The 22,214-nt window shown below is 41.1% G+C and overlaps 1 protein-coding gene across 10 annotated transcripts in view; it reads right to left on the bottom strand.

Moving 5' to 3' along the window:
* NR3C1 (nuclear receptor subfamily 3 group C member 1) overlaps positions 1–5,798 on the bottom strand; it is a 92,033-nt gene extending 86,235 nt beyond the window's left edge. The window contains exons 1-3 of one of the 10 annotated variants that reach the window (XM_036223971.1): positions 3,584–4,045; positions 2,631–2,902; positions 42–1,241 (exon numbers count right to left, since the gene is read on the bottom strand). In XM_036223971.1, the coding sequence (XP_036079864.1) occupies positions 42–1,228 (1,187 nt within the window). In that variant the 5' untranslated portion in view covers positions 1,229–1,241; positions 2,631–2,902; positions 3,584–4,045. Of the gene's footprint in view, positions 1–41; positions 1,242–2,630; positions 2,950–3,583; positions 4,060–4,801; positions 4,965–5,587 lie in introns of those variants that run through there. The other 9 variants (XM_036223973.1, XM_036223976.1, XM_036223979.1 and 6 more) reach the window with 9 other exon arrangements.
* Between the last annotated feature and the right edge of the window lie 16,416 nt (positions 5,799–22,214).

Here is a 22,214-nt window from a genome sequence, read left to right as displayed (position 1 = left end):
ATCTGCCTTAAATATAAGAAATAGAAAAACATTAATCTTACCTTGAATAGCCATTAGAAAAGACAGATCGACCCGGGAAGTTCAAAGTCCCCAAGGAAGTCAAGTTGTCATCTCCAGATCCTTGGCACCGATTCCAATTTTCTGAACCAGCAGGGATAGGTGGAATGACATTAAAAACAGGCTTCTGATCCTGCTGCTGAGAAAGGGATGCTGTATTCATGTCATAGTGGTACATCTGTCCCCCAGAGGTACTCACGCCGTGAACAGAAATGGCAGATATTTTATTACCAATTATATTTGCCCCAGGAAAGCCTGCCTGACAGTAACCTGAGCCCAGTTTCTCTTGCTTAATTACTCCAGGGGTGCAGAGTTCAATGAAATCTTCTTTTTCCATTTTCACTTGGGGCAGTGTTACACTGCTGGGGCTTGATAAGATCCGATCTCCATCATCCTTAATTTTAGGTGTAGTGTCCGGTAAAACAGGAGGCTTACAGTCTTCATTCGAGTTTCCTTCCAAAAGGAATGGATCATCCTCTCCTGTCAAAGGAGAAAGCAAACAATTTTCATCTATGAAGAGGTCTGATCTCCAAGGACTCTCAATCGTCTCTTTTCCTGGGGACCCAGAAGAAAACTCCAAATCTTGCAAAATGTCAAAGGTTCTTTGGTCTGTGTTATACAGCTTCACATTGCCCCCGTTGGTGCCAGTCTGGCTCTTCAAATTCTGCTGTACTGAAGACACATCGGAGTGTGTTTTTGGAAACTCCTCTGTGGGGGCAGCAGAAACAGCAGCTGATGCTGAACTCCTGGGGTTCTCTGGAACACTGGTCGACTTATTGAGGTTTGCGATACTTTCTTCCAGAAGCCGAAAGTCTGTTTCCCCAGAGGAAAGGCTGATTTGGCCCTGCTGTGGGAATCCCAGGTCATTTCCCATTACTTTTGTTTCTGTCTCCCCCATATACAGTCCCATTGAGAGTGAAACTGCCTTGGACAGATCTGGCTGCTGCTGCGCATTGCTTCCTGAGCCTTTTGGAAAATCAACCAAAAGTTGTTGCTGCTTAGAGTCTGATTGAGAAGCAGCAGCCAGTGAGGATGAAGATGCAGAAACCTTCACAGTAGCTCCTCCCCTTAGGGTTTTATAGAAGTCCATCACATTTCCCCTTTCCCGACCAAGCACGCTGCTGGGGATTTCTTCTCTACTGGGGGGGTTTAATGATTCCTTGGGGTCCATCAATGAATATCTGCTACAAAAAAAGAGAGAGTGGGGGAAAACATAATAAGCTATAAAGTCACATTATCTCTGTGATCCGATTAGTAAGAGCCTGTTAAATGAACCTTTTAGTTAACTCCGAATCTAATTCCTTGTTATCACAAGAGCAGATTCTGTCATCCAGAATAAAAATGCCATGTCCTCTGCTCCCAGTCAGTGTGCCACATTTAAAAGTACAATGCAGTCCATTTGCACAGCTTAGGACAAAATTGCATCAAATTAAGGTAGCCTATTCATCCTGCCATTCACAGAACTGTAACTTTGTTAATCATAGACATAATTCATTACATTTGATTATTCTAAAGGTTCAAGTTGATGTCAAAGTACTTATTGTTTTTAAAGTATGATCATTAAAATTCCCTCTCTCTTTTAAATCAAGGCTGTTTGCTTTTGAGGATCAAAACACATAAGATTTGATAAATACTACGCTCAAATTCTCTAATTATTCCCAAATTCCCCTACCAGCTTGTCACATATTTAAACCTTTTAGTACAAACTACTGGTGAACTATGCACATTTTATTTGAAAAATAAACAATAATAATCTGATCATCTTCCGATAGAAAAAGGCTCTTATTTTTAACCCACATTACTTTCTAAGCATACCTGTTGAATAGTGCCTGCCTTCAAATTTTGGGCATACAAAATGAAATACATTGTATATAGGCCAAGTAAAATTTAGATTTTTTTAAAGGAGAATAGTGTAGCAGATTTTCATTACAATTTTAGTTTAATTATAGCAAATTCAGTGCCACTCAAACCTTACAACCCAATAATATATATACAAAGCTACATTTGTTTTTTAGAACTGCTTGAGATTCTCAGTACGAAATATTACATCTCTAAATTAAGATTTTTCCTTTCTAAATATTGAAGTACTGAAAAACAGAAAAACCCAGAACTGTAAAATCACATTCATATCAATCCACCAGGTTTTAAAAAATCCAATAAAATGCTCAGAAAAATTTTCTCTGCATTCTCAATCTTCACCTATCCCAATTCTGGGCTTATTCTCACAAGGATTAGGTTGCTAATATATTGTTAATCACTGGGATGTTTTAAGAAGAGAGATAAACACATTTGCGATATTTTAGTCAAGTCCCATCCAATGAAAGAAAACTTCCTGTATGGAGACTTTCAGAAAACATAAACTTCACTGGCCTTCACTGAAAATGGAGTATGATGAAGGTAGATTGAGGGGTGGGGGATCTGCCCCTACAAATCTTGAGGGTAGACTGCTTACCTCCCCGCCTCTCCGCCGTGTTTATCTGATAAAGACCTCTAAACACAAGGTATCAAATGGAACCTAATGAATTTCTACACCGCTTTGACAGCTGCCTTCAAACTCGAAACCAAAACAATACCTTATAAAACGAAACGATCCTTCCGATGACTTTATCCTCCAGTTTAAACAGCAAATAACGCTGGCACGTTAATCGGCCTTAATGCACCACGCCAAGGGGTCTTACGTGGTATGGCAAGGCTGCCCCGATCAAGTCCGCAACCTCAATCCTCAAACGCGCGCTTGTCAAAAACCGCACCAGAAAAAGGATTACGGTCAGGGTCTTTTTCGAAAAGGAGCCACTTAAAAAACGTCAGGCGCGCAAAGCTGCCAAGCGCCAAATAACAAACCCTCCTGAGGGTGAGGGGAGAAAAAAGTGCGAGGTTAAGAGAGAAATGTGTACAGACCTGTTGAGTTCTCCCTCCGACACGCCCACTCCTACCCGATAACGCCAGCCCTGACCGAAGTCTCCAAGTTGCAGGCTGTCAGCCCCCTGCGTGTGCGATGACACTCACACTGCACGCACGCACACGCACTCACACCCTGCGCGCCCGCCAGAACTGAGACGCGCTGGAGCCTTGACAGAAACCCTGATCGCGCTCGGCGCACCAGGGCGGAGTGGAAATATTCGGGCGAGCAGAATTGAGACACGGCTCAGCGTTCACCATAAAAATGGGTGTCAGGGCGGCCCCCTGGGAGGGAAAAGGAAGGGGACTTGAAAGAAAACGAAAGAGGCCAGAATTCCACGCCAGGGAACAAGAGGCTGGAGACCTGGGGCGGCTCGACGAGGCTCCACGAGCAGAGTCAGAGCTCGGGTTCCTCCCCCTCGGCCAGGCCGGGGGACGGCGGCCGCGGGAGAGGAAGAGGCCAGCGCTGTCACCCGCGCACTGCCCTTTCGTCACCGTCACCCAGCCCTCGCCAGCCCCCGCCCCCACTCCTGGAGGCTAATAAAAGTTTGCGGGCTCCCGTGGCGGCCCCCGAACCGCACCGCGGGGGACCGAGCGCCTGCGCGGGTCGCGGCCCGCAGCCTCTTACCTCTGGTCGCGGTGCCGCTCACGCGCCACCGACCGCGGCTCCCACCGCAGCCGAGATAAACAACTTAGCGTGTGAAAGCAGGAGGAGCAGGAGAGAGAGATTTTTTTTTCTAAAAAAAGGAAGTAAACAGCCGCCCCCTTCTCCGTGGGGGGAGGGGAGAGCCCCTATTTAAGAGAGTCTCCCATTTCCCGGCTGACAAGCCAGCCCCCCAACCCCGCGCCCGTCTCCGCGGGCCGGGCTCCCGGGCGCGCGTCCTCCGTCCAGGCGCTCCGCCGCTTCGGCCGCTCTCCAGCGGCGGCGTCTTCTCCCACCCACTAGAATCCGTCCCCGACGGGCGGGCGGCGACTCCTGCTCCCGTCACAGACTCGAGCTCGCAAAATGGTGGTGGAGGAGGAGGAGGAGGGGAGGGAGTGCGGACACGCGAAGGGCCGCCCGGCCGCGGCGAGCGAGCGGGACCGAGAGGGGGGCGGGCGGAGGCGGCGCCACTGCGCGCACACTCTCGCACACACGCGCTCCCACTCCACCCCCGGCCGCTCCCCGCCCGAGGGGCCGCGCCGCGGCGGCGGCGGCGGCGAACGGTGCAACCTGTTGGCGACGCTCCGCAACTGCACGGGCGACCGCAGCCCCTGCCCCCAAGCCCTCCGCACGGGCCCCGCCACCCTGGCCCCGACGGCGCCTGCACACCCGCGGCCAGGACGTGGCCCAGGCAGCCCGCCGCCACCCCCGGGGTGCGCTGGGCTTCTGTTCGCCCGCACACCCCCACCCCCAGGCCTTAAGGGGAGGCGGCGTCGGCGGGGGGCGACCTGGTATCTCTCGAGCGAGATTAAGAAAAAAACCGAGTTTTCCTAGTTTCTCTTCTGCCTCCTTCCCGCCCCCGCCCAGCTCCGCAACTCCCGACCCACTCGGGAGCTCGCCCAGTCCCTCGGCTGCAATCGCCCCCAGCGCCCCTGCGGGTGACAGCGGGCTGGCTAGGGAAGCGCGGGCGCGGCCCGCAGCAGAACGGCGGGGGTGATCTGCGCCGCCACCCCATCCCCCTTCCCCGCCCCCCACCTCCCAACCTCGCGGGCCGAGTTGCGCGAAGTGTCACTTCGCACGAGGCTACAGGGTTGCACGGAAACGGGGCCGCAGCGTCGCGGCTGCACTTGGGGTCCACCGTCCAGACACGCCCTCCGGGGAGGCTTCAGGGGGAACAGGGCAGAGGGGTCAGTGCATACGTACTCTGGGCTGGGGGGCAGTCGCGTGCCAGCAGGTCCCCCACCCCCGCATCGTCTGGGTGGCCCTATCTGCAGCCGCTGCCGCCGCCGCGCTCTGCACCGGGAGAAGTTGCAAAGCAGAACCCACCCTCCCCCGCGCCTCGGCGGTCCCCCACCCTCTTCCCCGAGTCTGTGAGGCGGCGGCGGCGGCGGCGGCAGAAGGAGGCGCCGCCTGCCAAGTTCAACCCCCACCGCTCCCTCCCTCCCAGCGCGCTCACACTTGAAGGAAGTTGCACGCCAAATGCAAAACCTCCGGCGAGCTGGATTTCTTTGCACTTTTTAAAAATCATATTTTTAAGGAAAGCAGGGGGTGGCAGGCCTAAAAGCAAGTTGCAGGCATAATAGTAAGTTGCCTACAAAGTATTCCTCCCCCCTCAGGAAAAAAAAAACTCCTGACCTCTCTTTCCACCCCCTCCAGGGCCCGCGTCCAAGCGTCCCGTGGAGGCCCCTTCCCGATTCTTGACTTTTGCTGTACTCGACTCAATGCAACGCCCACCCTTTCGTGTTCATGGGACCCCAGCCCCTCCAAATAAAACAAAATACACGCAGCTTTAAAATATCAGCATATAGCTCCCTTCAGCTGTTCCCGTTACGCGCCTCTCCCTCAGTCCGAGGGAAACACGTGGCTAATCCCTAAGGAGAGGGGCGTGGGGCGAGGGGTGTCCGCGCGGGAGGCCCCAGCCCAGGCCCCCAGCTCTGGCGCACCGCGTCCAGGGGGCTTGGACGACGCCGGGACCGAGCCTCCTCCTACCTTGCGCGGCACACATAATTTTTGTGACTCGGGGAAAGGTGGTGCTGTGTTGCTTTGGGGTTTCAGGAGGTAACTTTTGCGCCCCCACAGGTGGCAGTGCTTGCCAGCTCCAGACGGAGGCGGAGGCTGTCGCAGCTCCACCTAGCCCCTGCCTGGGCGCTCAGCTGTAGCCACTCTCTCATCAGGCCGCACTCCGACTCCCGCGGCGGCCGCCTCTGCTCTGACATCTTGAAGAGGATTGGAGGAAGCGCGTGCCGGAAGCCGCCCGCCGCCATCTTGGTAAAGGACGTGACGGCGGCCGGACGCGCGGCCACCATCTTTGCAAAGGTTCTCGATCTGGGCACCTAAAGTAGCCCTTCCTCGGTTCTGAGGGTAGTCGCCGCTCTACGTGTTGTCGAAAAACAAAGGAGAGAACTAGGCTTCTAGCAAGCTGCTGTCCGGAGACGATCTGCAACGGCCGCCTCCAGACGATTCTAGGGCCGCCATATTGGCAAAGGAAGAGACGTTCGCTGCCCTAGAAAAGGGAACCAAAACCTTTGCCAACGTAGAACCTTCAACCAGAATTTTATTAAAGGTGCTGAACAGTCTAGTTGTTAAGAGAACCCCTTTCTGAATACAGAGGAGATGACTCCTCTTTTCACTTGGTGCAAATCTACTAGAGAGAGGCCTTTGCTTTGGGTGCTCATAGAGGACAACTAAGTGCTACTATGTGTGAAAAGTAGAAGTAGACATATTAAAGCGGTTTTTCTTCACTGATCTCATAATTACCCATGAAAGAGTATGTAAATCCCATGATAGACTTGCAATAAGTGTGTATGGAATTTAGTTCAAGTGAGAAGTCACTCCAAGAACACTACTTTGCCTATTTGCCAGTTTTGCCACCTTCCAAGTCTCCTAGAATCAGATGTCTTCTGCGAATTAGGTCCCAAAACGACCAATAATATCATGGGGGGAAAAAATCAAGATCCAAACTTAATGTTAAACTTGTGACTTAAGTAATATGATTTTCCTTGTAAATAGTTATACTATGAATTATATATAAATACTTCATATATAAATATGTAATAATTTGTATACATATTAGATATGTGAAGGGACCATAAGTTATGTATTATACATGTGAAGGGACCACAGTTATCTATTAATAGAGTACTTCTCCCTCTACCATAAACCCACTTCATAGTTGAATCTCTGCTCTAAAAAAATACTCATCATCTCTTACCTGTTCAAATCCTAGGTGGTGGGTACTCTACTTTTAAATAATACCCAATTTTACAAAAGTTGCCAATTAACTTTCCCTACTCATTTTTTTCTGCAGGGCCAAGCAGACCATCTTAAAATGGAAGGAGAGTCACATCATTTTAAAAATTGCTGTTGAAAACATTTTCAATTGAATGAAAGTGTGAAATCTTCCGAAGTTTTCTTTTCAGTAGTCTAAATATTAATTTTTGATTTTGGTAGAAAAAAAATTCTTATTCTTCAGTCTTTCATTTTCATTTGAAAGCATAAACTTTAGAGACTCTGTTTTTCAGAGTTAGAATTGTTATGCTGTATTGCTAATATTTATAAACACCCCACCTCAACTATGCTACCCACTTTTGCTAACAACAACTGAATAGATAGGTATTATTCTAATTTTTCAACATGAGGAATCCGAGGCTTACAGAGGTGGATGCTTATCCAAGGTCACACAGCAACTATGTGCGGAAAGTAGAAATAGACCTATTAAAGAGGTTTTTCTTCACTGATCTCATAATTCCCATGAAAGAGTATGTAAATCCCATGATATGCCCACAATAAGTGTGTATGGAATTTAGTTCAAGAAATGAAGCCCAGTGTACTAGAAAGGATGTGAGTTAAGCATTGTAATAGTATCAGCAATTCTAACAACAGTTAACATTTACTGAGCTTCTAGTGTCTGCTGGGCACTACTGAAAGTGTTTTATACATACTATCTTAACACTTGAGCTATGACAATTTCTAATCTTAACTCTGGAAAGTTACAATTACTGCAAGAGAATAGGATTAATCTTCATCTGAAAGAGAATATAATTGATTGTCTGAGAAGTGGAGGTGAGAATGAAGGTGATGTATCCAAAGTCCATCAAGGATATGTCTCGTTTACTGCTGTAAGTACTACTCCTAGAACAGCTCAGTGAATAGTGGACACTCAACAAATGTTTTACAAAGTTAAAATAAAACAATGAATCAACAGAATTAAAATAAAACAATAAAGCAATCACTTTTACTGGGTTGTAGTGGAGGTCAAATGAGTTAATGAAAAGTGTATAAGTGTTACTTGAGATCCTCATTTTTATTGTCTGGTGTTTAAACACCAGAGTGTTTCCCTTCTACAACAAAACAAAACAAAAACAGCTAAGACCCATTATTATGTGTTCTCATAGTGTCCTGTACCTTGGTAGCACATTACAATGATAATTCTTATTTGTGGGCTCATTTGTTAAACTTCTGTCTCCTCCCCTAGAACATAAGTTCTGTAAAGGCAGGGCCTGTAGTTCTTTTTCACCACTGTACCACTAGTGCACAGTTAGTTGGTGCTCAGTGCATGTTTGGTAAATGAATGAATGAATGAATGGAAAGGTCTGAGACTATATCCTAAGGCCAAAAAACTTTAAAATCTAAATAATAACCAAACCACCTTTTACATTTATACAGTAATATTTTCCAAGTTCTCTCATTCTGTTCATCTGTTTTATCATTTCCATCCCCATTAAAACAGTCCAAGTCTCATTGTCAGATTACTCCTCCAAAACATCAATGAAATCATGCCATGCTCCTGCTCAAGTATCTACAGTAATGCCCTGTTCCAGTATATATAGATCCTCAACTCCCATTCTGGTATTTAAGGTCATAATCTTTTACCTGCCCCTTTCTAGGGCAAGCGAGCCTAGCTGATGCAATTTGATTAGTATTTAATTAAATTAAAAGTAAGTTAAAGCAAGGGAATCATTTAAAAAAATTATACTTGCAAATTTCAGCTTTAAAAGCTAAAACTTGGAATTGAACATTTATTTCCTAACCTTTGATGAAGGTCTAAAACTTTTGTGAGCTACTGACTGGAGTTGCATGTCTTTTTGTTCACATATAAAATAGACCTACAATGCATCACTACAGCATTGCAGGTAAGGGCCAGACTGGCTGGGTTGTCTCCACCACTATGAGGAATGTAATGTTGGGCAACCTAACCATCTGTGCTTCAGTTTCCATCACCTGTAAAATGGAGATTATAGTAGTATTAACTCTAGTTATTATAAAGATTAAACAAGTTCGATATATGTGAAATGCTTAGACTAATTCCTGGAGCATTAAGTGTTTAATTATCATTAGCAATTATTACTAATATTTAGTATTACTATTTTCCCCAATTTAAGAAAGTAGAACAAGAAGTTAAAAGTACTTACAAAATAACATGATATAGATTTCTAAATTTTTATGATTCTCCCCCCCTGCCATCACCGTGATCTTTTAGTTTTCTTGTAGCCACTTAATTTGACAGCAATTGTTTATATGACATCTTTCTATTTAGATTTTATAGAACTATTTTTTACTCATATTTTATTATTGTACTTAATATTTAATTAAGTAGTTACAATAACAAGCACAAACCAAATAAACATGTTTGGGGAAAAAAACACAAAGAACTATTGGTAAGCATACAGCTTAATAAGTGGGAGAAGAAATGTATGGAGTAGAGGAACTAACTTTGGCTCCAGTGCTCAGCATGCCCTGGGCATCAATCAACCAGTATGTTTTCCAGGGAGAATGGAGAACTTAGTTTAGTTGAGATAAATGGATTGAGTAATGCTGGTGAAGAGAGATCAAAGCTTATACCACATCCATTCCACTTCTACTGTTGTTTATCACATACATTTATTTCTTTTTACATAAAGACATCCCCTTGTGACTTATTTTCCTATAGCTCATAATTCCTTATCACTGCTCTAGTGTCATTTAATTTATCTAACTCCCACACACACACACACTTCAAATCTATGGTGTTAAATGGATGTTAGAATCAAATAAATTTTTATCATTTGTACATATTAATAATTTTGAATATGATAGTTCATTGACTATGTTAACTTTGTATTAAACCAACAGAAGAAGCTTTTGCTGGTTGTCAGAACTCATTTTAAAAGAATTATTCCTGTAGCTGTCATAGCTATTAGATGCCTTTTTAAAATAATATCTTGACTTTGGGAAACACTTCTATTCTTGTTTGACTTTGTAAGATAACGGTTCAAGGGAACCCAGCTGAGCTTTGAATGCCTCATCTCTCTCTGCTTTGATATGTGTATTTTATACTAGACATGCCCATTATAAACAATACAGATGTAGTACAGCAAGTTCTTAATCATAATGAATTCTACTTTGGTATTTCTCTTTGTAATTAGAATTATCATTCCCACATGAACTGAGAAATGCTAAATTGTTACCAGCATCTCTGGTGTCTTGCTGCTTCTCATGATATGTTCACTGATTTCATCATAACAACCTAAAATATCGTATGCACATATGATATTTGTGCTCATATGTATGAAATGCTCTATGGGTGTCTTGTGAAGTTTATATTCTTTATGTTGGCAGAACTTAGTTTAAGCAATGTTTGATTCAAGGATGAGGTAAATATCAGCAGATAAAAGAGATAAGTTTTGCAATAAGAAGGAACCTAATGTTTTTAGTGTCTGGAAACATTAGAGCAAGCACACTGAATAATTGCAACTAGAATTATGTACTTTGTTTTTCATTTGTGGCATTTGTGGCTGGCCATTATGTCATTAGCTTTCTTCCTTTTCTGATTTAATCTCCTTTTTTGTCCCATGTTCTTTGGTAGAGATTGTTTCAATCTGCTCAATTTCTAGGTGGAAACTCTTAGCTCATTTTTGAGAATGTACATTTTCATTTTCAAGCACCTACATTTTCATTTTTGAGCTTATACCCTACTTATTTATTAGGTCACAATATTTTGTCGTTGTCGTTTGGTTTTTTTAAAAGCTAAGTTAGAAATACTGGAGTTTAAAAGATCAAAACATCCTTGGAATAGGGATTCCTCAACAAGATATGAATGTACTTTATACCAGACTCTGAAAAGTTACAAAGGACATTTGTTATAATTTAAAAATTTTGATGTATTAGTCAATTAAATTTTCTCTAGCCTCACGTTTCATTTTCAATATAAGACCTGGGTTCGAAATCCTATTTTGCCATTTACTTTACTGAATGTGCTGGGGCTCATCATTTACTTCTTCTCAGCCTTGTTGTTCTATGTGTAAAAGAAAGATAATTACATCTACCCCACCTATCTCGCAGGAAATCTTGAAGGCTCAAATCGGGTGGGGAGGTGATTTTAAAGGAGTTTTTAAACATCTAGCCTGGTTTGGAAAACAGGAAGAGACTTGTCGAATTTTTGCATCCTCAATTCACAACAACTAATTTTATTGAAAATAGTCACTGCCTTTCTTCTCTCATTCCCCAGGTAATCAGTGCAATGGGGAGCCTAAAAGTTTAAGCAGAGGAGTGATTTAGTAGCGTGTTGGAGCCAGCTGTACCAGCTTTTGAGAGCTGATTGTTATATTTTCAGGAATTTTTTAAGTCAGCTATTAATCAAAAAACTTAAAAAACTAAATCATTTATAAACTTACAATTAAATATTTTTAAAAACAAAGGTAATAAATGCTCAGAACTTCGCTTCTTAATTATTTTACTATTTTTTACTATTTTACTACTACCTATGCTTTATAAAGTTATTTCTGTTCTGTATATTGGACTTACCATATAAATGTGCGATACAGCATATCTCTTTCTAACTCTGCATTTAGAAATGTTATTTTGGTAGTTTGAAATCAACCCTGGTGGAGAATTTACACTACAGAAATTGGAAAACCCTACAAACCAGGCTTGATTTATTTTGTTGATTTCCCAAACTTAAGAAAGTGACGGAAGAATACTTAGTAATGAAGATTAAATTTAAAAGTGTTAGTTTATGAATAACACAAAAGAAGTGAGGAAATATTTTTCCAGTACTTGGAAACTATTATCTGATCAGCAGAGAAGCCACTCCTGTCATTGACGAATGAGTGTAGTCCATCATACTCTTTGTTGTTTCACTTTTATCTTGCTTGTGAATGTAAAGAAAAAAATCAGCCAACATTCATGTTTGAACTTCAGTGGCATGAGCGACTCCTTTGCTGAAATGAATATTAATCAAATACTTATCTGCCAAACTTGGATGAATCGCAACTGCAGGTTTACTATAGATACAAGAGTTCGGCAAAAATCAGAGACCATTCTGTGAAAATCAATGATCTATATAGAATTTACTGTAAAGGATGTTGCGTTTTATTTTTAAAAATAAATTGTATGTTATATGGCCTTTATATCAGTAACATTTATAATAGAAAAATAGATAGTGCCCCTCCCAGGAGTTGTTAAACATTTACTGGCACACTCATGGACATAATCTAATTTGCTGTTTGAAAAGATCGTTGCCCTTAATAACGTGGAGTCTGTTGTAGAGGCCAAGAGAGGAAGCAGAGAGCATTGAGGTGGCAGGTGCTTTTATCCTGGGAAAGACTGAGATTTGTCCTGGGGTGGTGGCAGCAGAGGTGGGAAGCTATGGTTGAACAGCGGAAGCATTTTGGAGGCTGAAGGAAAGCAAACCAGTCATTCGGCAGTTCTACAGGAGAGGTGGACTTTCCGGAACTGCCTACGCTAAGCCTCACAAATACTAAGAGGGCTCAACGATTGAAGGAAGTGAGTGCACAGAAGCTGCACCTGAGAAAAGGAGTCAGGAGCAGCATGTAAGGAGGAGGCCAGAAAATATAAGCTGTTCTAGAGTTTAAGTAAATATCTTTGAAGTACATGGAGAAAGTTAGGCTTCATTGCCTGGCTGTGGTGGTGGGGAGGGGAAACTCCAAATACCGGCAACATGTCATAACTGGAACTCACATACCCAGAAGTTTTCTTACTCATCTAAAAATCTTACTAAGATTTTTGCCCATATAGAAGGATTATTCGTTCATCGCAATGCCTTGATCCTATCCCAAATTAGAGATTCTTTTTTCTAGCATCACTCATGTTAATTGTGAAACTCTCTCCCTCAATAGTGCTGCCTCTTTTTACATTTCCCATGACCTCGTTCCCAGTTTTCTTTGCTAAGTCATAAAGAAGACCCTACCATAAGCCACCCTACTGGTTATCAGAAAGCTCTGGCTACCAGTGCTCTCCCTACTTCCTCCCTTACAATCTACAACCTATACTCCACATTGCAGGTTCTATGTTTGGGTTTTAACACTTTGCAAGAGAGATTATTAAATTTCATGGAACTTTAAAAGTAGTTAATGTTTTATAAAAGAAAGAATTACCGCTCTCCATTTACACCCCCTGCCCCTTCAACTCCAATAACCAGAGAAAAGACAAGTTCTCAACTAAATAGCTACCAATGACAGACACTTTCAGGACTCAGTATGGATATACCAATTTGGTTCCCTTTGGCCTTCTGATAATTAGTTATTTTACTGATGCTTTTAATTAACCATGCAATCTTTATTAATAGAAAGGACTTTCCCAACTAATTTCCTCTCCCATTTATTTATTCCTTCAGCAAAATGTAATTTCTTCAACAAAATAGCAAGTATTACATGTTAGGCCCCACTGTAAGGCTGCAGGGATATAAAATGGTCATATACAATCTCTACTGTTGAGGAAATGGAGGCAGATACAATAGCAAGTCATTACTGAACCACCCAGGCTTGTGGAAATATGGTAGTAGATGCACAGGGCACTACATATGCCTCACGACATCACTGAGTTGTTGAAAGACAGGGAGGCAGGTGCAGGTGCGGGCATGGTGGTCGGGGAGGGTTCCTAGGTGAGCACGACTGATTTGAATTATGAAGGGTCTCCCTTCAGGTTATTTATTTATTTTTCATGGAAATAATGCTCATAAAGAAAGCTTGTAATTAGTATTCTATCAAAACTTTTTTTTTTGAGCATTTAAAAGAAATACAGTTATTAAAACAAAGAGAAAATACTTTGAATTACTGAAATGTCCAGAGAAGTTTAGTCTTAGGCAGGCTCGATCCAGGGGCTCAAAGGGTATCCAAAGGGCTTGGACTCTATCTCTCAGCTTTATTTTCCTGTTTTTGCTTTATTCCTGGGAAGGCTACATCCACTTGGTGGCCTGCAGCACTTGGATTTAAAACATCCTACCAGCTTAGTAACTTCAGTGAAAGAGAGTTTTTATTTCCCAGTAATTTTGATGGGTGTCCCTAGGAGGGACTTCATTGATCTAGTTGGGCCACATACTCATCTCATGAACAAGGGATCTAAGGAATTTGTACTCTGGTTGGCAAAGCCTAGGTCAAGTGCCCACCACTGACAACTAAGAGTGGGATACAATTCAGAGAAAAAAAGAAAGAGGGAGGAAGGGAAGGAGGGAGGGAGGGAGAAAAGGAGAAAGGGAGAAAGGAAAGGGGGAGGAAGATGGAGATGGAAAGGGAGAGGGAGAGAGAGAGTAAGAGAGAGAGAAGATGCTCCCACAAATAATTAGGCTTTTAAACTAAAGTAGGAGAAAAAGGATTCTGGCCATGCCAAAAACAACAGATGTCCACTATAATAGCTATTTATCAAAATATTAACAGTGACATAAACATCATATTTTGCATTTTAATGAAATTAGTCATGACCTAAAATGTTTGTCAGAAAGAAAAAGAATCCTGGAAATTAAGTATAGTTGTCCCAAGTCCTAATGATTCTTTTCCTTACTTTAATAATAAGAGTGTGGATTTGTACTTAAAAATTCTCAAATAGTACACAAATGAATTGACTGCTGCTTTGCAGAATTAGTACTTCTACTTTTCAGGTGATGTAGCGATGTTTACAATGTATAGGCCAGTTCTATAGTCTTTCACACGAGGAATTTGTCTCGCTTGCTTATTCTGCTCCTTCTGTCTTGACTAGCTGAATGTCATGCAAATGTCTCCAGCCTGGGCACTGGGCAGGCAAGAAGCCAGAACCAGTAATAGAAGCAGGAGGCACTCCATGAATATTTGCTGATTAATTTTAGCTCCATAGGCCTGATGGGTTTTCCATTCCTATAATTACCATCAGCAAATAGTTATTGAATGATGTCCAGCATATTTTTATTTCTCTTTCTTGTTCTTGATTTTCATTTTCTATTTTATCTCTCAGTGATATCATCACATATGTTTCTGTTCATCAACTACCAGAGCCTCTTTGATCAGTTTCTAACTGCTCAATTTTATTCCACCTATGTGATACCTATATCTATCTATCTATCTATCTATCTATCTATCTATCTATCTATCTATCTATCTCTTCCTAAATTTATTTTTATTATGAATAGTTCGGGACTTGTCGGGAATTAGTGAAAGGATAAATTGCGGGGGAAAAAAGAGAAAAGAAATGGGTTATCGAATGGCTATTCTGTTCTTACATTCCACATATGCTTTACGAGTCAATCTTTTTTATTAGAAATAATGCTTAATAAGGCTGTGAGTCCTGACTTGGTCACTCTATAGAGCAAATGGAGAGCAGTGAGGAGGGAGGGAGGGTATGAGTTATAAATATGACAAATGGGAAAAGATTTTACAGAAGGAAGATTGGAGGCTCCCAAGAAAAATGGTTATCTTTGTGTGGATGGCCTTAGCAGAACAAAACATAATTTTTGATATCACCTCTGTCTTAAAAATTCTTTTAAATAATACATGATAAAAAATGCATACTTATTTTTAAAAAATCCAAACATATAGAAGGCAGAAATACAAAAAGTAAAAAGTAAAAACTCCCTCACACAATCCCATTTTGCAGATGTCACTATTTTTAAGAGTTAGTATGTGTTCTTCTAGACTCTTTTTGTCTATGAATCCATATGTGCAGGCATGCATACGCATACTTAAAGTTTTTTGAAAAATGGGATTTTACTATGCATATTGTTCAACTTTATTCTTTACATGTTTTTTGACATCTTTTCATGCCAATATTTTCAGGTAATACCAGCACAGTATTTCTATTGTTTAACTATATTTTAATTTATTTAACTTTTCTTTTGTTGATAAATATTTGTTTCTAATTTTTCACTATTCAACAGGAATAGCTATGCTGCAATGAATATTCTTGTATGTATATCTTTATACCATTGTGAAAGTATTTCTGTGGTATAGAAATACTCAGGCAAATGTAATTCATAACAATCGTTAAGTACCAGATTTGCCACATTAATGGGCTTATTAAAAAATGCTTTTCCATTACCAGCTCATTTTCCACTTCCATCTTCCTTTAGGCAGTCTAGAAAAGTTTAATTAGAGAAGGAGTCATGGACAGCTCTGCAGAACAGGCTACTACCTGAAGATCGCTGTGCCTTGCTTATGGACCCAGTTTCGCTGAATCCATCTTTATGTTCACTATATTATAAATTTAAGAGGATTGGTTTACATGTGAACTGGGAAGTGTCGCCTGCAAGGGATTATTTAGGGATACCACAATGCTTTTGATGACCAACCTCCATTCTATGAGGGTACCAGGTATATCCTTGATCATAACCATATGAATGAGAGATACTGTTTTTGTCTGTCATGCATCTACTCTCCACATATGGTACTAAGACCTCAATCTTTCTTTGGAAAAATATCCTTTCCCCAGCTTCAGTCCATGTGTGGTGGTGGGATTAACCCTTTCCTGAAATCTATGGACGTGCCAGGCCTGGCCTAGTAGAGTCTTAGTTCAGAGATGGTCACATCTCACTTCATTCTAGGATTTCTGGGACTATCAGAAACTTGCCGTTTTCTGCAGGAGCAGCTAAACTGATAAGATGCAAGTTTGGAGCAGCTGTATTCTACCATTTAGGGCCTCCATGAGAATGAGACTGACAAAAAAATTAAGAAAGAGAATAGATCTGGAGATAGATTCCCAATTTATAACATGAATGTCTACCTCTTGGGGCTAGGGCCACCCCTAGATTTGACTATTATTACACATTCCAATAAACTTTGTTTTCAGTCAGTTTGAGTGAGCTCTTTAACACTTGCATCTGAAAAGACCCTGACATAAGTAATGGCCTAAAACATGGGGTGCTGCTCCTTCTAGGAGAGAGAGGCTGGCTAAGATTACTAGGCATCTAGGGTGACCCCAAAAGAAAAGGGTAAGGCAGAAAGAGAAGCCGGTTGAATGCCTAAAAAATAAACTTTACCTGCTTTATGAGTTTGGCTAAAGTTTCCTGTTAATGATTAAGTAGGTGAGATGGTCAAACTCCTCTATTTAAAATACACCTACATAAATGAGAATATCTACCTTTAGTTAGTTCATTTATTCCAGCTACATCTGCCTCAGATTTTCATCTTTGTTAATATAGAAATTGCATCTATATTTTATGGCATGCTGTAAAAGAAAAACAAAACAAAACAAAAACAAAAAAACCCCAAGACTCTGGTTATCCTTCCAAAGAAATATCTTACCTAGTTTCTCTTTAGGGCAGCCTAAATTATTACTCTGCTTTCCTTATCGATCCAACCTTATATTTTATAGTAGGCTTGATAATATATTAACTGAAAAACAGTGCTTAGTGAAGTATTAAAATATTTTAATATTTTATTATTTGTGTTTTTGAAACCCAAACCTGATAGCTGAAGGGAAAACTTCAATGTGAAAAACCAATCAGCTGAACTAAATTCATAGTTCTTATACAAATATTGTTACTGTTTTACATATGTATACTTTATACTTTTCTCTCATTTGTAGCAGGGGAATAAGATGTGGTGGGAGTTAGGGATATCATTAGTTGGATTCAGTAAACATGTATTTAGTTATTAATAGTTCGGTCCAGCTCACCCTGAAATAGACTTGAGATTCTACTTCTAGTAGACACGTGTCTTTAGGCAAGTTACTTAACCTCTCTGATTCTTAATTTACTTAATGGAAAAATAAATGTAATAATGGTGTTTGCTTCATAAGATTTTTATAAAGATTAAATAACCTATTCTATAAAAAGGCTTTAGCACAGTCTCTGACAATTCATTAGTGCTATTATGATACATGGTTATTGTTGTCACTAAGTCCTGTGCTAGGGACCGGCAATGTAAACAAATTAACAAATGATCATTATCCCCGCGGAAAGTGAGATGGACATGTAGTCACACCCCAGTCAGAAAGGTCTGTCTCTTTTTTTCTCTTTCCTTCTTACTCGCCTGCCTCCCCGCCCTCCTTCCTCCCCTTTCTTTACCATCCCCCCACCCCAAACATTATACTAGCTTCCTTTAAACTAAACCACTTTCCTCCTTTTATCATGGATTGTGAAGTGAGGTTCAGTGAACACCTGCTAGAAATACTGTAAAAGAAACTGAGCTGCTAGCCAGGAATTTTCACTATATGATATAGCAGGCTCCTCAAAGCTTTGGGGTCCTATAATTCTATAAACCACACAAGTTACATACCATTGTGGGATTTGATCCTTGTGAAACCTAAGAGAACCATATATTTTCAACATCCAGCTAAGTGTGCTCAAATAAAGATATTTAAAAACATGCAAATTGATCGCTTGCTCTCTAAACAGCAAAATTCTATACCCCAAAGAAATAAAAGCCAAGAGAAATGGAATGATTCGTTTGGCGTCTCACTTATTTGCCAAGGAAATCAAAATGAACATACGAGCTCTCCTCACACACTAAATAGAGTCATATATAATCTTCAGACGTCAATATTTACCTTTTATGAATTTATTGCTGGCCACGTGTTAACCCACAAATTCATTTGTTTACTTATATCACTGCCATCAAAAACCCTTTCACTTCACCAACAAAGTTTGTACAACACAGTGATAAAGCACTGAGTGAGGAGACAGGAGACGGGTTTTTAGCTTTGGCTTTAGGACCCTTTCCTCCCCACCCCACCCCCAACTAAGAGATCTTGAGTAATTTCGATTTCCTCTTTTTGACTTTCTTTCTCTGCCTAGGTCTCTGGACTTTCACTCCTCATCTCCCTTTAACCCATGCAGAAGTAATTATGTTCCTCTCATTACCTCTCCCTGCAGAGCTTTTATTAGACAGCCCATATTTATTGGGCTTCTACTGTATGCCTATACAAAAGGCACTGGAGACAGAGATAAATTAGGTAGGCTCTTGCCCTTAAGGCTCTCCCAGTGAACGGGGATAAGAACACAGATGACGTGATACAGTAAGTGCAATAAAAAAAAAAAAAGTGGTGCATGGGGCATGACAGGAGCACAGGAGGTCAGGGGTGAAGGCGTGGATCTGGAAAGTTCTGGAGGAGCCAGGTCGAGGCTTCAAGGATGAGCAAGGGTTGGTGGGGATGGGCAGATACAGTCTGAGGCCTGAGGGATGATCGAGCCGAAAGGAAGAACAGTGTTGACAGAACTGGTCTAGGCTAGGGAAGAATCACAAAGAACACAGGCTCTAATGTGTGTTCTTGACCTAGGTACCTCAGTTTCCTTGTCTATTAATAGGAATAATGATTGGCTTCCCTCTTAGGGCTGTTGTGAAGATTCAGTGAGATTATGTAGGATAATTTTAGCATTATAATTGACACAAATAGTAGCAGTAGTAGTTACTAGTAATAATAGTAGTAGCAGTTCCAATTTACTATCACCAACAATATGTTATTATACCTGTTCCTTTGTCTCCTCTCTCTCTTCCAAGAACATAGTATATTCATAGCCTTCTATTAAATATATTAGGTTTATAAATATTTTAATGATAACACCCAAGTATTTAAAGTATTTTATGATAAAATAAAATGGGCATTCTATAAAATACCTGGACGAGATCATCGAGATGCCATTAATTATAATAGTCTCCCCTAGATTAGTAGTTCTCAACTGGGGGGTGATTTTTGCCCCAGGTGACATTTGGAAATACCTGGAAACATTTTCAGCTGTCATAGATGAAAGTGAGGAGTCTGTTGGCATCCAGTGGGTAGAGGCCAGGAATGGTGCTCGCCCCCCTACAATGCACAGGACAGCCTCCCACAACAAAGAATTACCCAACCCAAAATGTCAGCAGTGCCGAGGTTGACAAACCTTGCCCTAGATGTAACCCACACAGTGCTTGCTTTCAATAATCACCAGGAAACACCGTAGAGCAATGCTCCTAAAGATCCCAAGTTCTGCTGCAAAAGTGTATCCTTTGCCCACTTTACATTTTAACATCTCCTCTGAAAACAAAGGTCCTTTAGAGTCCCTGGTAGCATCATTCAAATTTTTCTTGCTACCAAAGTAGTGGAATTAAAATAAGAAATCATTTTCCCTTCCATGAATAACTCAAGACAGACATCCTTTTTAGATAGTGTTTTTAATGATATTCACCTAAAAGAGACTCAATTAGCCCTAATTAGGGAGTCTCTTTTTGAAGAGCACAGAAACTCGCAATTGTCTTGGCTTGTCTCCAGTGCCACGGGGATACAAATGACTGGCCGTCCAAGGTCTGCTCCTGCAGTCACTGGGGGCATGAGTGCCCTTGGATTCTCATGGTCTTGCCAACACTCCTGCCGGGGCTCGGCCAACAGCAGAGGGGCTCAGGAGAGTTTGCGTGCTCATTTTTCTCAAATGAGACTTTGCTCCATGTAGCTTTTCTGCAATGTTAATGGGTCTCATCTTTCATTCCTACTTCTCTGTCCCCTACCCCCGAAACTCTCTTCTAGAAGCAGCATAATGGTTGAGAGTATTTGAGCTCTGGGGCAAACCTGCCTGGGTTTGAATCTGGCTCTGCCACTTGTTACCTGGGCGACTTTGGTATGCTTTTTAACCTCTATGTGCCTCAGATTCTTTACCTGAAAAATGAGGGAGGACAACAGTACCTGTCCCTTAGTACTGTTATAAGAATTAAGTGGAATTCTTATGTATAAAGCATGTAGAACATAGCCTGGCATGTATAAGCAATAAATAAACGTTAGTGGTTTTTCTTATTATTTATTTTTATTTGCTCTTATGATTCATTCACTTGCTCATAGGGTACTCTGAAGTAGACTTCAGGTATGACGTGGACTTGGTAGAAGGCACATGTTATTGCAGGGTATGCAACAGTCACAGCAAGGGCCAGCTGAAGTGGTGTTCATTGTTTGGTTAGTTCTTCTTGGTTAGACTACCAAGTTTGAAGAGCTTGGTTTTCCTTTCCCCTCATCTTTATTAGTACCAATTCTCTCTTACTTTTCCTAGCTTTTCCTCCCAAGTATGAAATCTTACCAAGCTTTTCCCTGCTTTGACTTCCTCCTCCACCATAATGTTTTGTTTGTCCAGCCCTTATAGTGTGTCTTTCCAACTGAGCTGTCCATCAAATCATTTGGAAATTGGTTTAAAATATAGATACCTGGGTACCACCTCAAACCTACTGAACCACTCTCTAAGGGTAGAGCCAAGAGATCTTCGTTTTAGTCTTTTTTTTGAAAAACAGTGTGGTGTAGTATTTAATAACATGACCAAGGAGCCGGACTGCTCAGGCTACTTGCTAGTTGTATGACTCTGGACAAATTATTTAACTCTGTATCTCACTGTCTTCATCTGTAAACATGGGGATTATAAGAGTACTTATCTCATAAGGTTGCTGCGAGAATACATGAGATAATGCCTCTTAAAATAATGCCTGGAATATTTTAAGCATTAAGTAAATATTAGCTCTTTTCTCCTTCCCTTTTACTTTACCTTCCCTTTTACTTTACCTTCCCTTTTTCTTCTTAGCTATCCTCCTTTTCTTCATTATTGTCTTCTCTCCTTTCAACAAATATGTATTGGCTATCTGCTCAGGACATAGCTTTGGGAACCCTGGGATAAATTAGATGTTATTCTAGTCCTTTGTGGGGTTATAGTCTAATGGGGAAAAAAGCCATATACACAAGTAAATCCTATAATGGAGTATTCCAAGCCCTCTGACAGATAAATGTACAGTGTATTAGTGAAAAAGTTATTTGTTTTCTTAGAAAAAAAAAGGGGTTGATAAAAGGATCCAAAGAAGTGACGAAGTGTAAGCCAGGATGACAAAGACTTACAACAGAGATGAAATCAATCCATTCTATGTAATGAACATTTTCAAAAGTACATACTACATACCAAGCACAGTCACAGTGGCTTTCTGAAATTATCTTCCTTTAGGGAGTTGTAGCTCTATTTTTAACTCGATGTTTTAAAAACTTATTAACTCTGAATAGCATAATAATCTTTAAAAAGAAAACTAAAGTTGAAAGAATCAGAATTTCAGATTTCAAAACTTACTGCAAAACTGTAGTAAATAAAATTACTGTGGTACTGGCAGAAGGATTGACTTATAGATCAAAGGCATAGAACGGAGAGTCCAGAAACCTATATGTCTACAATCAACTGATTTTTGCCGAGAATGCCGAGACTACTCAATACAGACAATAATAACCTTTTCTAGAAATGGTCCTGGGACAACTAGGTAACCATATGCAAAAGAATGAATTTGGATTCTTACTTTACACCTTATACAAAAATTCACTCAAAATAAATCAAAGAGTTAAATATAAGAGGTAAAAACAAACAAACAAAAAACCATAAAGCACCTGGAAGAAAACATAGATGTAAGTCTCTATAACCTTGGATTAGGCAGCAGTTTCTTAGATATCA

Source organism: Rousettus aegyptiacus, unplaced genomic scaffold, assembly GCF_014176215.1.
Source record: "Rousettus aegyptiacus isolate mRouAeg1 unplaced genomic scaffold, mRouAeg1.p scaffold_m13_p_7, whole genome shotgun sequence".
NCBI lineage: Eukaryota > Metazoa > Chordata > Mammalia > Chiroptera > Pteropodidae > Rousettus > Rousettus aegyptiacus.
The sequence above is the reverse complement of the archived record's forward strand: the minus strand, read 5'-3'. Positions and strand labels throughout refer to the sequence as shown.